This window comes from Xiphophorus couchianus, chromosome 2, assembly GCF_001444195.1.
Source record: "Xiphophorus couchianus chromosome 2, X_couchianus-1.0, whole genome shotgun sequence".
Lineage (NCBI taxonomy): Eukaryota > Metazoa > Chordata > Actinopteri > Cyprinodontiformes > Poeciliidae > Xiphophorus > Xiphophorus couchianus.
Window position 1 is genome coordinate 18036260 of NC_040229.1, and position 16125 is coordinate 18052384.

General features: G+C 38.1%; 1 protein-coding gene across 1 annotated transcript in view; it reads left to right on the forward strand.

The window, feature by feature from the left end:
- The first annotated feature begins 116 nt into the window (after positions 1 to 116).
- The window catches only part of itpr2 (inositol 1,4,5-trisphosphate receptor, type 2), a 63456-nt gene continuing 47447 nt past the window's right edge, over positions 117 to 16125 (forward strand). The window contains exons 1-17 of the mRNA XM_028037721.1: positions 117 to 208; positions 4540 to 4610; positions 4779 to 4897; positions 6062 to 6148; positions 7275 to 7433; positions 8079 to 8177; positions 8266 to 8349; positions 8448 to 8594; positions 9690 to 9785; positions 11003 to 11047; positions 12680 to 12831; positions 13901 to 14000; positions 14088 to 14248; positions 14332 to 14473; positions 14591 to 14749; positions 15526 to 15698; positions 15882 to 16001. Coding sequence (XP_027893522.1) covers positions 117 to 208; positions 4540 to 4610; positions 4779 to 4897; positions 6062 to 6148; positions 7275 to 7433; positions 8079 to 8177; positions 8266 to 8349; positions 8448 to 8594; positions 9690 to 9785; positions 11003 to 11047; positions 12680 to 12831; positions 13901 to 14000; positions 14088 to 14248; positions 14332 to 14473; positions 14591 to 14749; positions 15526 to 15698; positions 15882 to 16001 — 2006 coding nt within the window. The remainder of the gene's footprint in view (positions 209 to 4539; positions 4611 to 4778; positions 4898 to 6061; positions 6149 to 7274; positions 7434 to 8078; positions 8178 to 8265; positions 8350 to 8447; positions 8595 to 9689; positions 9786 to 11002; positions 11048 to 12679; positions 12832 to 13900; positions 14001 to 14087; positions 14249 to 14331; positions 14474 to 14590; positions 14750 to 15525; positions 15699 to 15881; positions 16002 to 16125) is intronic.

A 16125-nucleotide genomic window follows, 5' to 3' on the forward strand; every position in this document is an offset into this window, starting at 1 on the left:
GTGCTGTTGAACTGACGGCGGTGTAACGTGTGGGTTTCCTCAGCCGAGGAGAGCAGAGGAGTGCCTTTTGGGTCATAAATGGAAAAGCAGAGCAGAGCAGCAACAGAGCAGTGAGAATGTCGGAGCACAGATCCAGTTTTCTTCACATCGGAGACATTGTGTCTCTCTACGCGGAAGGCTCGGTGAATGGCTTCATCAGTACTCTGGGGTATGTATGTATGTATGTATGTGTCCCTCAGACGCCAGTCCTCTCTCTCTGAGGCTGTCTTCATGTGCGTTTTCCTCATAACCTCTGACACAAGCTGCTTCTTTCTTCGCCTCCCCCTGTTCGCTCTAGTCAAAGTTTCATGTGCAACTTGCGGTGGAGGCCTGTCAGCGCGCAAACTGCTACATCTCAGGAAATACTTCACGCAAAATGCAACAGGAATGCAAAACGGCGTGATCCCCAGGTGCACACGTGCGGGGAGTGGATTATTTTTCTTAGCTGTAGACACCAGGGTCCAAAGAGCTACGAAAATGAGTTTTCGTGTGTTATCTGCGACAGGAGGAAGGAGAGAAACGCTTGATTTAATCAATAATCGAAGAAGAGCTGTATCTTCAAGCATCACTATGCAGTCACGTCTCACACTTTCTAGAATATAGATGCACCAATCAGTCAGCTAGAGACTGGAATAGGCGATTTTCCCTTGGTTGAATGTGATCAGCAAATACAAACTAAGCAGAAGTTTTGTTTTTCTTTTTAGTAAATGCATTCAAACTAAGAACTCCCAGTCTTTTCAGTCTACCAACACAAACGCACGGCCTGCACTTAAATACACTGTTGTGATTTTAATAATAAGCTGTGGAAGGGTTATCTGCATACATCATGTAGTCCCTTTATTTTCAGTTGGACTCTATCAAGGCATATAATAATCCATAGAATGGAAAAGAAAATCATTATGAGTAAATATTAGAACCCACAGGTGAAACCACTCACCTGTTTCAGTCAGCAGCATTTCACAAAAGAGAAACTGCATTTGCTATTTATACTGGTATTGTGGGAGGTTTTGGTGACCCAATTAGGGTAAATGTTGTAATTCTATTGCTGTTCACCACATTTGTGTAAAAAGACGTGTTTTTGTGTTTTTAAGTGATTCAGCTCACTGACCTTCCATTTTGTGTAAAATCACCACATCTGGATTAGAATTAATATTCACCTGGAACTGAAAGATAAATTGAAGGTCAAACTCTAGTCTATCATCTGAAGCAATTTTCACAGCTTTTTGAAACCTGTAATGAATAATAAAATACATTTGTTAAGGCATATGTTGTAGAGAAAAGAGAGCAAAAACTAATAACAACTAATAATAACAACTCTCTTGTGCAGTGACATTTGTGCAGGGAAAAAAAAGGATTTTTGCAACATGATGCTGCCTCCATCATGTTTCACATTGGGAATGGCGAATTCCAAAAAATACATCAGTGTAAGGTGAAAAGCTGCAGTGCTATCAGGTGCTGTGAGCCTCTTAGCCTGCAGAATGGTTGTGAGAGGCGGACAGTGAGGAACCAGTCTCTTCTCCCACAAACCCTGTTGGTAAATCTTTCTTCTGTATTCCTGGAATTCCTCTGGGGTGTAATGTCACCCCACAGCCAGTTTGTCCACATCTTCATTCACAGCTCACTTGTGCAAATGACAAACAGATTATGCTGGTGTGGTCAGAGGAAAACATTTTGCTGAGAAGCTCCCTTATTTGCAAAGGCTTGTGATGATGCAAATTTAAGCTGGTGCAGCATTCTCCAGGACTGTAAAATTGAACAGGAGGTGATTTTTCACCTATTGTTGTTAAGGTACAGATGGGGGGGGTAAAAGGTTGGGAGTTTCTCATCAGAATTCCTTTAAATCTTAAGGTCTTGGCAGTTGTACTTGGTATTTCATTAAGAATAGAAATATCTCATGCATGGAGCGCGCGAGAGCCTCTCTGAGCTGCGGCCCCCATGAACATGATGCAACCTTCAGCTGTACAAGGCTGCCCATGCTCTTTGCTCAGGATCACATTAAACCTTTTGGTTTCTCACTGATATGAACAACTTATGCGACAAAAAGCAGTCGACTAAACTTTGAGTCCATAATGTGTGGATAAGCAAATGCTTAAATATACACTTAACAGCTCTTCTTTTTAATTTTCTTAATCATTTAGAGTAAAAGTGAAATGGACATAGAATTGCTTGTTGTGTGCGAGTTGATTACATTTCTAGGCCGACTTTATCAGCAAGCCCAAACATGCTGTACCAGTTACTGCAATCTTTCTCACATTTCCAACAGTTCTGTCATTCCCCAAACTTTTTCTTGTGGTTCTGTTGAGAACATTTCAGATGAGAAACAACATCAGACCTGCTCACTCGATGTACCATCCTGGATATTTTCTGTTTTGTTGCATTGTTTCTTTGACCTTAGCTATTATTAGCTTGTGTGTGTCCAGCCTGGTAGTCTTATCAGTAGTTCATGTTTAACTTGATTACAGAGTGTTGCAGCCCGTCAAAGCCGCTCCACAGAGTTACAGTTACTTGTTAATGAGCTCAGGACTCTTTTCCTGAACCTCTTCCTTTTTAGTCACTTAGCACTTGATAATACTTCCTGTTAGCCTCTATTGTCTCTCATAGATGTAATGTTGATACGCAGTTAAAGGAAATATAATAAAGTCTGAGGACTGACGCTAATCTAGCGCCCTGATACTGAAACGGAAATGGCTCAGCTCATTTAGAGAGGGCTGCCGACTTTGAATTAGAGGAATTGTGGACTGCATTGTGTTTCTCCTGTGTAGACTGAATGAATGGATGTGCCTGTTCGACTCAAGCTGCTTTGCACTGACATGGTGATTAAAGTTATGGAGACTTTTGTGTTGGAAAATAACACAAAATATACTCTAAAATATTTTCAGGACTACTTGCAGGCGCTCTTCGACTGCGTATTGAGCACTGATATTTTATCTTGAGAATATCAGTCAATCATTAACTGAATAATAATTGACAACATATAAAATAAGGGCACATCATAAATGACATAAATGCATTAGGACTTCACATTTTACCCACAAAAAAAGTGTTTTTAAATATGCCAGCAAATCTAGCCAGTTAAGAGTTGAAGCAGATTGAAATTATTTGATTCACAATGGAAATACTTTTGTCAAGCATATTTTCTAAATACTGCATATCAGTTCATATCATTGTAATTCATGTGAATTACAATGATATGAACCAGCTGACATGATGAACAACAGAACATCTTGTGAGTTTTACGTGAAAACATTTATTTCCATGTTGTTCTAGGTTTAATAGTATCTTTACTCCAGATTATCTGTTTTCCCTCTGGATAAAATTTAGTATTAAAAAAGACAAAAACAAATTTTTCTCTTCAAAATGTTCATGTTAGTCTGTTGGGTACTTGGACATCTTAACACAGTACCCAAAAAAACACCTGGAAAACAGTTTCAGTAGAAGTTCAGTGATTTAAAATATTCTCCGCATTTTCCTAAGTAATATTAAACAGAATTCCCTGGAAGAGCCCATGCAGAACTAAAAGCTACCATCCCTCCATGATTATTTAAATATACAGTATGTGTTGTTCAGCCATTTTATATCACTTCTTTATTGTAGGAAATAAAAGACACATTTCAGCCAGTGCAGCTGCTGTGAAAGCATTCAGCTCTAGCTTGTTGTTGGCCCCCATTTGTACGCATGGAGATACAGAGCATTTTAGTTCAGCTTTAAACTATGAAAGCAGTACTTCACATGTGAACATGACCGACTGATCTCTTCATCTGAAAAAGTCACATCTCACAAGTGCAAAACGACCACCAACCAGCAAATATGAGGAAATCATGGAATGAGTAACTGGATGAAATGTTTGGAAAACTTTTAACAAACTCATCAGACTCTTTTTCTCTGCTGGCACTAAGGTTTCAAAGACTGATCAATCATCTGTGACTGATGCTATTCACTCTTTAAGCTTCATATTACAACAGGATGAAATCAGATTTTTGTTATGCATTTGTTTGTTTTTATTTATCTCCAGCGTACAATATTTGAAAGTCGAAACCCTTCTGCATTTCAGTGATTTGCCCTTAAACAAACTTGCAATAGAGTGCATGAAGTCAGGCTGCAGAACCCAGATCAAAGCTAAAGTGGCTTCAGCTCCACCCAGAGACGTTCAAAATCACTTCAGGTTCTGGAAAAGTTGCGGGCAAATGGATGTGACGGTGAACAGAGCCATCCACGCTCTTTTGTGGTTCCTGCGTTGCTTTTCAGCCTGCAGGTGGCCGCTATAGATGCCAATGAATGCCCCATTCAAATGAATGGTTTTCAAGTAGCTGGTGATTCTACGGCATGTATTTGCATTTAACTGTGATGCCTCACTACAGTTTGTAGAATGCAAATCTGTGTTTTCAAAGTGAGCAGAGTAGTATACTGGCAGTTAGCAGGATGACACAGAAGTAGCCACGTGAAAGATGCATTTAGAAATAATTGTCATGTTTCGATTCTCCGTTTTCCTCTTCGCTGCAGGCTCGTCGATGACAGGTGCGTGGTCCAGCCCGACGCAGGAGACCTCACCAATCCACCCAAGAAATTCAGAGGTAGGTTTATACATTGCACACAAATATGAGTTCATACTATGTTGGTATGAAATTTAAGTATTTAAGGATCTTTTCAGTGTTGATATGTGGTTTGAGCATATTTCTGCCTTTGAGTGCAAGTGAAACCAAGCAAGTGTGGCAACTCTGAATTCATCTCTGGCTCTGCAGATTGCCTCTTCAAGGTGTGTCCCATGAACAGATATTCGGCTCAGAAGCAGTTCTGGAAAGCAAAACAAGGAAAACAAGGGAACAACAACACTCAGGCTGAGCTATTTAAAAAGTTACAGGTATAAAATTTTTGTTTTAAGATGCAGAACCTTAACTTTCATATCATGTTGTCAATCCACATTCTACACCTGTGATGTAGCATGGGTAGCTTAGTTGCCAAAAATTTTGATAAAAGATGGGTTACTTGAAAATATTATTTATCAAGTAGAAATAAAATGTAGTCTTCAATGAATTACTGGAATGAGAGTGGAGTATTTGGTGGAAAGGCTGCTGGACAACTAATTGCAATGTGATATTTTGTTTTAGTACGAATGATGGAGTCAAATAAAAATCTAGAATAATGTGCAAATGGAAAAATGGTTAATGCCATTCATTTGTTTTGTTCTTGATCATGTTCAAAGAACCCTAAAACGCTTCACACTACATTTTTAGTCATTCAACCACTCATACACAAATGCATGTGCTGAAAAACACAAAAGCATCGCTTAATAAAACGATCTTTACATGAAAACAAATTAAGGCGCACAACACAAATTTTAAATCACACATTTTCTCAACTCGAAGCTTTTAAAAGCAAAACCTACGGCTAGGAAATAAATTGATTTTATTGATTAATCAAAATTGTGTATTTTGAGGACTCAGTTTTTGTAAAATCTGGATTTTTTTTCCCTTCCACCAATAAACTCCTTGGATTTCCATAGTTCAGAGTGATGTCAACACACCTACATTAACAGTTCAAAATATGGTGAAAGCTTCTTCATTACTTGTGTTAAGGAGTGTTGTTGACTAGTCTGTAGCTTTCATTAGCCAACTCTTCCTGTCTCACTTGAAAACAAGAGTCTCTAACTTAAAAGGGTGTTAAAAAGTATTTGCCCTGTTCCAGATTTTTTTGTTTTCCTCTTTAAATCATGCCTAAATGATTTTCTTTGTTTAGAGAAAAATTATTCAAACCAAAAGTAAAATGGTAAAATGGATGCCCTTGCTACCTCTAAATAAGCTAATAAATATTTAGTCACTTGCTGACGACTCTGCACAGAGCATTAGACTTTTACAATACGTTGCAGATGAACAATATCAAACTTTTGCACGTCCGTTCAGACATGAAAGAGCTCGATATATGAAATAAGATTTGTTCGCGCTTAGACCCAATAGGCACGATAGGAAAAACTGTGACAGCAGCTTTAACCTTCTTTAACTTTAAACTTTTGATTTTTATCTTTCAGCACGCTGCAGAACTGGAGCAGAAGCAGAATGATACGGAGAACAAGAAACTCCTTGGCGATGTTGTCAAGTACAGTAGTGTCATCCAGGTAGAGCCAATCGCTTCAGCAAACGCCTCTGGTTTCAAATCGTATTCAGCACATGGCTTTGTTTGCCTTCTCTATTTATTGAGGATTTTGCTGCTGTCATTCAGGCGCTGAAACCTCAGACAGGTTGTAAACACAAGTGCTATTGCTTTCTTTGACTGATTAACCATGGAAGTGTAAAGCCACAATTTGTTGAGGAAATATTTGAACAGAATTTTTCTACTGTTAACTGATCCGTATTTAGATTGCTGGAAAGGTTTGAGCTCTTTTTAATATTTAAAAACCATCTTTATCATGTTACAGTATAAATTAAGAAACAATTTTTTTGAAGCAAAGCAGGGGAAAATATTTAAAAAGCTGAATCTGTCCACTGAACTTATTTAGTGATGATTCAGGAATTTTTAAATGCCAAGATTTGTGAAATGGTTTAAGAAATTTACATTAAAAAATCTTGCATAAATTCTCAAGTTTAACTTAAAAATATACATTACAGACTATTAAAGCGATATTAATGTGATAAGAATATTAATCTATATAAGCATACATACACAAATAAATTAGATGTATACTAAATTATATTTATATACAAATTGGGAGATTATTACATAATTCACAGGATTAGGAATCAATTATGATCAACAATAAAACCATTCTGTTATTCTTGAAAATTATAAGAAAACTACTAGGAGTGACTAATGTAATGTAATCTAATTTATGTGATCAAGGATTACATAGCTTATTATATTAAACTCAGATCTATTTATTAATAATTTAATCAAGGTAAAGCGATGCTACTAATTCTCCCTGAGGCATTACTGGGCATAAATTAATGGGGGCGGTGTTTGCGAATGTTTGTCAACAGAACATCCAGGTTCTCCTGTGCAGTTCTGATTGATTAACCTTACACTGAATTAGTTTATTCAGTAAACCAATAAAAAAAAGGTTTACTGAATACCCATTTACACAAGAACATTTAAACCAATTTGATCAAAATTGGTTTACTGCTATAAAACTAGTTGCAAAATTAAGAAATGTTTAAATATGAAACAAATCCAATTTGGAGAAGTCGGTTTAAATAATTACCATGCTTTCCTTGAAGGTTCTAACCAGCGTAAATGTTTTGTTCTAGCTCCTCCACATTAAAAGTAATAAGTACCTGACGGTGAACAAACGCCTGCCTGCGCTGCTTGAGAAAAACGCCATGCGGGTTTCTTTGGACCCAGCTGGAAACGAGGGCTCCTGGTTCTACATTCAGCCCTTCTGGAAGCTTCGCAGTGAAGGAGACAATGTAGGTTTCTCTGATTTTGCTCACCTCATGGTGGTTCTATAACCAAAGAAAAAAAAACAACTTAACATTTCTCTCTGTCATCAATGGACTGTCAGTTCATTGTGCGTCTCCAGTAACATTTCTGATTTTTATTCTTCCCTACTGGCTTTTTAGCATCCTATGATTGAAGGTATTGCCCCTGCTTCTGCATGGTTTTTGAGCGTTAATCAGGCACAGAATAAAATGGGAAAGCATGGATGAAGAAACTCTGAGACTTTCTCCTGCATTGCACAGAAAAGTTTCAGCTACTGTTCCAGCAGCTGCAGGTTGCCTGTGTGTTTCTGCAGAAATGTCTGACCTTAAGGTTGCAACTTGTGCTGAGTCACACAGCATGTTATCTGGAAGCAATGATACAGTTGCTTTCCATTTTTCTCTTTAGAAGATATATATCTTGGCCACTGTATGAATGCTGTTTTTTACTTTGAGCATCCCAGCCACTCATCCACATGAAGCCCAGCATGTTGTGTTAGCACCCCTATAGGGAAAGAAAAAACAAATGTTTGCATGGGTCCACTCTTCTTTTCTGTTTGTTTTATCTAAGAACTCCTTAAAAAGTCCAGATCCATGTCTCTTGCTTGTATTTGACTGTGTCCAATTTGTATTGAGGTGGTGGTTGGAGACAAGGTGGTGCTGATGCCAGTGAATGCTGGACAGCCGCTTCATGCCAGCAACATCGAGCTTTTAGACAATCGTGGCTGCAAAGAGGTGGGACTGAATCACCTGCAAGAATCATACCAGGATGTAACATTTATTATTTCAACCTGTCTTCAATGCTTATTTTTCACTGCTGCAGGTGAATGCCCTCAACTGTAACACCAGCTGGAAAGTTACCTTGTTCATGAAGTTCAGTGACTACAGGGAAGACGTTTTGAAGGGGGTATGTTGACTTGTTGCTGTTTGAATTTCATCGTGTTTTGACTGAAATGCAGTGCTGCTTTTTGGGTGATGGTCTTAGCATTTGCTTTCTTGCAACAGGGAGATGTGGTGAGGCTGTTTCATGCTGAGCAGGAGAAGTTCCTGACTGGGGATGAGTACAAGAAGCAGCAGCATGTCTTTCTCAGGACCACCCTGCGGCAGTCGGCCACCTCGGCCACCAGCTCCAAGGCTCTCTGGGAGATCGAGGTAAAGCACAAAATGGCACAAAAGTCTCATTTTGATACTTTTCCCCCAGAAACAATGAGAACATTTCCATCAACTAACAGAGGCAGGTATTCTCTAATATCTGAGTTTGTAGTCAGTGGCATGTCTCAAAAGAATATTGTTGGAAGTTTCCCAGGAACTTTTAGTTACTCATAAATTTCCATTGTATGTGGTATAAGCATGATCTACGACCAGCACTCTTTAAAATGGAAAAGACAAGAGAACATGTCACGCCAGTTGGGGTAGTGTGTGTGTTTGAATCCTTCTAAAACAGGAAATGGCTGCAAAAAAATCTCATGACCTAATTTTTTTCATGAAGAGCAAAAGTTAAAAAGTGGAAAACAACTGAAACTGTTACAAAATAAGAAGGAGACCAAAGTATATTTCATCAACACACACACTGAGTGGATACAAATGAGGTTTTAAAAATATAATATTTCTTATTTTGAGATTATGCTATTGCAATTAAAAATGCTTCACTTTTTAAAAAAATTTGTAACAAGGTGTTATTATGTTGTTAATGTTACTTCCTGTAATGTTTTTGTTATCACTCTATGTAAGGATCACAGCAATCAGAAGAAAAACTGAAACAAATATATTTTTATTACAAGCACCAGCAGAATGACCATGTTTGGATAAATTTAACTTTAGGCTGTAATTGTCCCTTTCATGCCTTAACTCTACAGCTCCTCTAGTATGTGCTGTGTTTGTTTTTTTTAATTTTACTGGGTTCCATGTTTCACTTTATCAGTAGGCACATATTTGAAGTTCCTGTTATTGCACCACTGTTTGTACCAGGATGTACTTAAGTTACCATATCAGCGGCTAAATGCCAACGTGCATAATAAAGACAAAGCCACATTTCTGTCCCACAGTGATAGATGAAGTGATGTTTACCAAGGGCTTGAAAATTAAAAAAGGGACCTTTTGTTTTTCTTATTTATGGATTCAATTATAGTTTAACATGAAGCACTTCATTCAGCAGAATTTTGCAAAAAGAGTTGTACACCCTGAAGGGTTTTTGCAAAATGATAATTCCACACACTTAATTTTTCCTGTTTGGTGTGTTTGTGGTAGGTTGTGCACTATGACCCCTGTAGGGGTGGAGCGGGTCAGTGGAACAGTCTCTTCCGCTTCAAACACCTGGCCACTGGGAATTACCTGGCTGCAGAGGTGAGTCTGAATCGAAGACTGATCTGTTTCTTTTTTCACCTGAAAATTTCATCACGCTGAGCGACTTACAAAAAGGTTTATTTGCGTAAGAGGTTCTATTTAAAAAGTGAAACTCCTGGTACAGATTTATTGATCAGTGTGATATAGTTCAAGTATTTATTTCTGTTATTTTTGATGAGTATGGCTTGAAGTCAAGATATTATGTTTGGTTTTCTCAGAAAATTTGATCATTATATAACTTCAATAACCTCATATATTTTGTACAAAAAATCTACAACATGTTCATGTTATGGATAACATAATCATGGTGAAAACTGCTGACTTGGTCATTGTGTAGGAGGCGGTAATTGGCATCATTCAAAACGAGGGTCAGCCATAAAAGGTCAGGTAAATTGAAATTGTAAAACAGCGCAGAAAGTCGACATCATCGTTCAAAACTCTTCTTTCAGTTCACTGATTGGTTAGAATGAATTTCATCCTCAGAAATTGAGCTCAGTGGGAGAAATCCCAGAAGAAGCACTGAAGATATGAGAACCAAGCAGAGATGCTTAAAAAGGCAATTCCTAGTTTCACCTGGGCTAAGGAGAAAACGGAAAAGAATTGGACTGTTGTTTGGTGATCTACTGTTTTCTTTTTGAATGTATGCATATTTTGCTTACAGTTTCAGGAGATTATCACTGATGATTTTGAAAAAATTGCCTGACTTGAAACTCATAAAAACTGTGTAATCCATCATCAAGATGAAAATGAGAGACACCAGATCTTGTACTGCAGATGAGCTGAAGACTGCCATTGAAGACACCCGGGCATCATTAGCACATGAGGAAACCACAGGCTGATTTTCTACACGCCATGCTGCATCAACTCGCAAAATGCCTTTACACTCTAATTTTGTGAGAAATTAAAGTTTGGGTTTTATTAAGCTGTAAGCCATAATCATCAAAATTATCCTTTTGTGTTTAATAAGCCTGTTTTTATATAAACTCCACATTTTAACTGAATAACTGCAATAAATGAACTTTTTGATATTTTAAATTCCTGAGATGCACTTTTGCATGGATACACACTTGACTTGGTTAAAAGATGTTGGGTGACATGCTGTAGGTGGCAGCATTCCCATTGTTTTCTCTGATATTATCTGTTCCTAGGCGCTGTATTTTATGACAGTAAGGTTGTTGCCAGAACTCTCTGACTCTGATTGCTTAATTTCTCTCTAGATGAACCCCGAATTCAAAAACGGTACGGCAGAATCCCAAGGAGAGGTGAGTCGCTAAAATAAACATGTTTCAAAGCATGTGATCTTACAGGCATCTTATTATCAATTACTCATAGATAATCCACCCTTATGTGCAAATTTTTATGGTTGTTGATGTTAATTGTCCCTAATTTCTCAGTGTGTCATGGTAAAAATAAGCTGAACGCTAATGTAATTATTAGATTTTCAGTTCTGGTAACAATTACCACAGCAGCTTCAGAATTCAAGGCAGCTCTCTGTCTCCTGTTATTATACAATATCACTTGTTAAGTACTCACTCGGCTCACTCTGCAGATTTCTACACACACACCCGCACTCACACTCGGAAACGAACTCTGGATCTGCATCCAGACATTTCTCTCAGCTCGTAGCAGCTTGCCACATTTGTATTCTGCTGAGGCAAAACACACACAAGCCCTCAGCCCTTGCACACTTTCTTAAGCACATGCTGAATTTCAAACTCACAGGGGGCTTCTTACATAACGTCTGGGTGTGGGGGTGCCCAGCAAGCAAAGAGGATGGAGGGGGAAGGCAGACGTGCTGTCTGCTCTGCTTCACTCGCTTGTGCTAAACTGGTTGGGTGAGTCACCAGCAGAGGGAGGGGGTGGGAGGACAGAGAAGCTGAGGCGTGGAGCCAGCTCTGGGGAGCTTCCCATTGACATGCAGAGAGAACAGTGGGAGAAGTTAACCCTTACCGTCGTCTGCTGCATCTGAAGCCGCCCAGGAAAGTCGTGGCCGTCTGTCTGCTCGACTGTGTGATTTGATACATCATTAGTGGGAGATTCAGCCAACTGTACTTTGGCTCGTATCCATCTGTTTTCTGTCAGTCAACAGTAATTATCAGTATTTATCAATGTTTCAGCTCATTTGTCAAAATTTAAGTCTGGAGAGAGAAGCCAGGTTGACAAGGAGGGAATCTGTGCTCAGCTTTAAACAAATTTATTAGTCAGATTTTTTTAAGGTGGACCAAAGTTTATGTAATTTACAATGATTAAATTAAATAAAAACGGTGTCCATGAAGATTTTTTAATCATATGTGTTTCTAACTGTACAATCATAAAAACACTGGACCATTACTTACCTTTATCTTTGAATCTATTTTCTGCTTTAGTCTAATTTGCAGAGATAGAAAAATTTAATGTGGAGAATTTTTGGTCAGCGTTTTAAAAATGCTAATAGTCCTGGAAAACATTTCAATTACTGTCATTGATATTTACTGTCTGAATCCATCCATTTGTTCATCTTTTGATTATTCCATCCCATTCCACCTTTATTTATCAAGCACTTGAAAAACAACCCAGTAGGGCAGGCCAATGTGCTAACCAGAAATATTGTCTGGGGAAGAGAAACCAGATCTCTCTGTCCTTACAGTCTATATAGTAGGAATGTCTGACCAATCCTACTATCACAAGAAGATGTCCAAAATTCTCTGCCTAAGTTGAAGAGTAACATTAAACCAGCAGAATCCACCGTTTCCCTTACATTTAAGACTAACTGCCTTAAATGTTGTACAGTTAAAACAAGTTCCTGCTGTTTTCCTAAAATGTGCTCAGTGAATTGCAGTTTGGTATCATGAGACGATGGTAGAGATGACAAATAGTGATTACTTGTATCATTTCAACCTTTGTGTTTAATGCAGAATGAGACGGACGCTGGCTTCTCCAACAGGAAGCACCAAGCCGCAGAGCGGATTGCCTACACTCTGGTTTCTGTTCCCCATGGGAACGACATTGCATCTCTGTTTGAGCTGGATGCCACCACCCTGCAGCGGGCGGACTGCCTGGTGCCCAGGTCAGTATCTCACCTGGTGGCGTCCCGGTTATCCACACTCTTTAGCCTGTTTATTTTCACAAACAAGTGACCTTGAGTGATGCACCTCTGCAGGTGTTAATGTTGTGGGTTGACTCATCATTTCCAGGTGTTTCAATCCTGAAACTGTTGAATTATGCTATTATCTATTATCTAAGTTTGTCATAACTGATTTAATCCAAGTTCCTGTTTTTAATTCTAGCTACTTTAAAAATGAAACTCTTTTGCATATCTTTTGAATTATGGAGGGAAAAAAACAGTATGGTCTTTTTTTTTTTGGTATTTATTAATATATTTGCAACTTTTATCTTCAACAGTAAGTCAAAGCTTGAATGTTTTTGTCCAAACTGTTAGATCAGTGTGGCTTCACACAACCTTCCAACCATTTTTCATATATTTTTTTCCCATAGGCATTGTTTTATCAGCTTTTTCTTAATCCTAAATTTATTTTAAAATAAAGAAAAACTGAACAAATGACCAAAGGAAAAAGAGACTGAAAGAAAACAAGTTGGATTTTATAGGGTAATAACTGAGTGAAAAAAACCTAGTGATAAATTCTCATTTAAAATGTTTTAAAATGACTATTTTTCACATTTTTTGGCATCCAGACTCTTTTTGAATAGTTTTAAACCTGTGTTTCTAAAGCTTGTTTGGAGTCAAATAAAACACCAAAACTCATTTTTTAAATTATTTTTATTTTTACAAACAGAATAAAGGTAAACTGTTCTTTAAACCACCTTAATTTTTAATGGGATACTGTTATCTTGATTTAAAAAAAACCTAATTGGAATAGATTTTAAAATAAGAGGAATATAACTTTCCCAAAATAATAATAAAGGCATAAACTTCACTGCTCTGCTGGTTCTACTACCAACCCAACCATTGCATCACATTTCGTAATTTATATAACAAACTATCTTCTTTCTTTGTTGCTTGAGTCTGAAACAGTTTGGCGTTTTCAGAAGGACAAAGCATGAGAATCTTGTTTATTTGTTTAGATGTGCTGGTTTTAATATATAGTGGTGTTAGATCTGTGTTAATCTTTCACCAGAAACTCCTATGTGAGACTTCGGCACCTGTGCACAAACACCTGGGTGACAAGTACAAACATCGCCATAGATACAGAGGAGGAGCGTCCGGTTATGCTCAAGGTTTCCATAATACTGCTACACATACGCCTACATACGAGTCAAATATACAGAGTGCTTTACATGTGTTTTATTTATTTTTTTTGCTAGATTGGTACCTGTTCCACAAAGGAGGACAAAGAAGCGTTTGCCATTGTATCCGTTCCTTTATCTGAGGTCAGAGATTTGGACTTTGCAAATGATGCCAACCAGGTCCTGGAGTCCACTGTGAGGAAGCTTAAGTTTGCCAACATTACTCAGAATGAGAGGAGGTACAGACAGCGAAATTAAATGATGCGGCTTACAACTGGAGGTGTTGGTTCATTTTGATTTTTGAGCTGGATTTTTCCTGCAGGTTTGTGACGACGCTTCTAGAGGACCTGATTTTCTTTGTGTGCGTGGTGCCAAACAATGGGCAGGATGTTCTCTCTGTGGTCACCTCCACGCCCAACCGTGAGCGGCAAAAACTCATGAGGGAGCAGAACATCCTTTCCCAGGTCAGTACAAACAAGTTTATTGAACAAATTTTGTATGCAAATGTATCAGTAAATTATTACATTTAGGCCTCAAGATGTTAAAATGAGAATCAATTTTATCCTTGATGTTTCCTGCAGATTTTTGGCATTCTTACGGCTCCGTTCAAAGATAATGGCGACGGTCCGATGCTAAGGTTGGAGGAACTGGGAGATCAGCGCTACTCTCACTTCAAGTACATGTTTAGACTCTGCTACAGAGTGCTGCGACACTCCCAGCAGGACTATCGTAAGAACCAGGTATAAAATGAGCCTTGTATATGTTTGTAGTATGAACTCATGTAATTACTGTATGTGAGGTAGTTGAAAAATGAAGTTTGTTACTGTAGAAAATACGTATGCACAAAGCAAGCTTTTTACTAGCCAACATACACTATGCAACAGTAGTTTAGTAAAACAAGACTAATTGTTTCTACATTCTTCTACCAAGATGTAAGGAAAACTGTCATTCATTTTAATCCTCTTTAGCAGGTCGGTTGCAGGTCTTTTAGCATATAACTCTATCAGATTTGCTTGCTTAAACTGAAATTTTTACCCTTAACTTTATGCTTAGTCAGATTGGATAGAGATCATGGGGCAGAATACATATCTTTGCCATATTTTTCTGATTTTATTTGTTTACTACACAAAATGGAAAAGCATAAATGCTTTATTTACTAATTTGTTTGGTTTATCATGTAAAAATCCAGAGAAATACAATGAATTTTATGCTTGCAATGTGTTAAATGTTCAAATCTAGGTGGCCTATAAATTTTTTTTCAGTCGTCCTTGGCGTCATTCTTGACATTTTACAAGGTACATTATTAATCAATTATTCGCAGAAGTAGCCATTTAATGAACTTTTCATCATGATGAGAACAACCTCCGACTGTTACCTTCACATTTCTCGAACTGTTTTTTTAAATTAAGGTGGCTAAAGTGGTTTTTAGTCATGCTGTAATGCCTTTGTGCACCTATAAAATGATGCACCATACATAAGAATTGATTCTTAATATGTAATTTCTTCTACCTCGCAGGAATATATAGCCACAAAGTTCCCCATCATGCAGTCTCAGATGGGGTATGAGATCCTGGCTGAGGACACAATTACAGCACTGCTTCACAACAACCGGAAGCTGCTGGAAAAACACATCACGGCCAGAGAGATCGAGACCTTTGTCAGCCTGCTGAGGCGAAATCGAGAGCCGAGGTGAGACACAAACACCTCTCACAAAGCAAGTGGTCCATTTTCAATAAAGATAAAATTCAGAAATTTGGTTTAATAACGCCAAGACAATGCATAATGTGTCTTGTTTGACTTCTTGTCATGTAGTTGCTCCGAATCTGTTATTCTGGTTAATATTATCCATTCTTGTTTGATCTACTCTGTCAGGTTCCTGGATTATCTGTCTGATCTCTGTGCGTCCAACAAGACAGCCATCCCCGTCACGCAGGAGCTTATCATTAAATTTATGATAAATCCTATCAACGCAGACATCCTTATTCAGACCAAGTGAGTCGAACCCTGAGATGTCTGTTTTAACTATCTTGCCTTATTTCACATTTAACATTTTTGAACATGTTTGAACATACGCACAGTCTCCTCAGTGTGTGTGAACTTTCTTGCAGTGCTATGT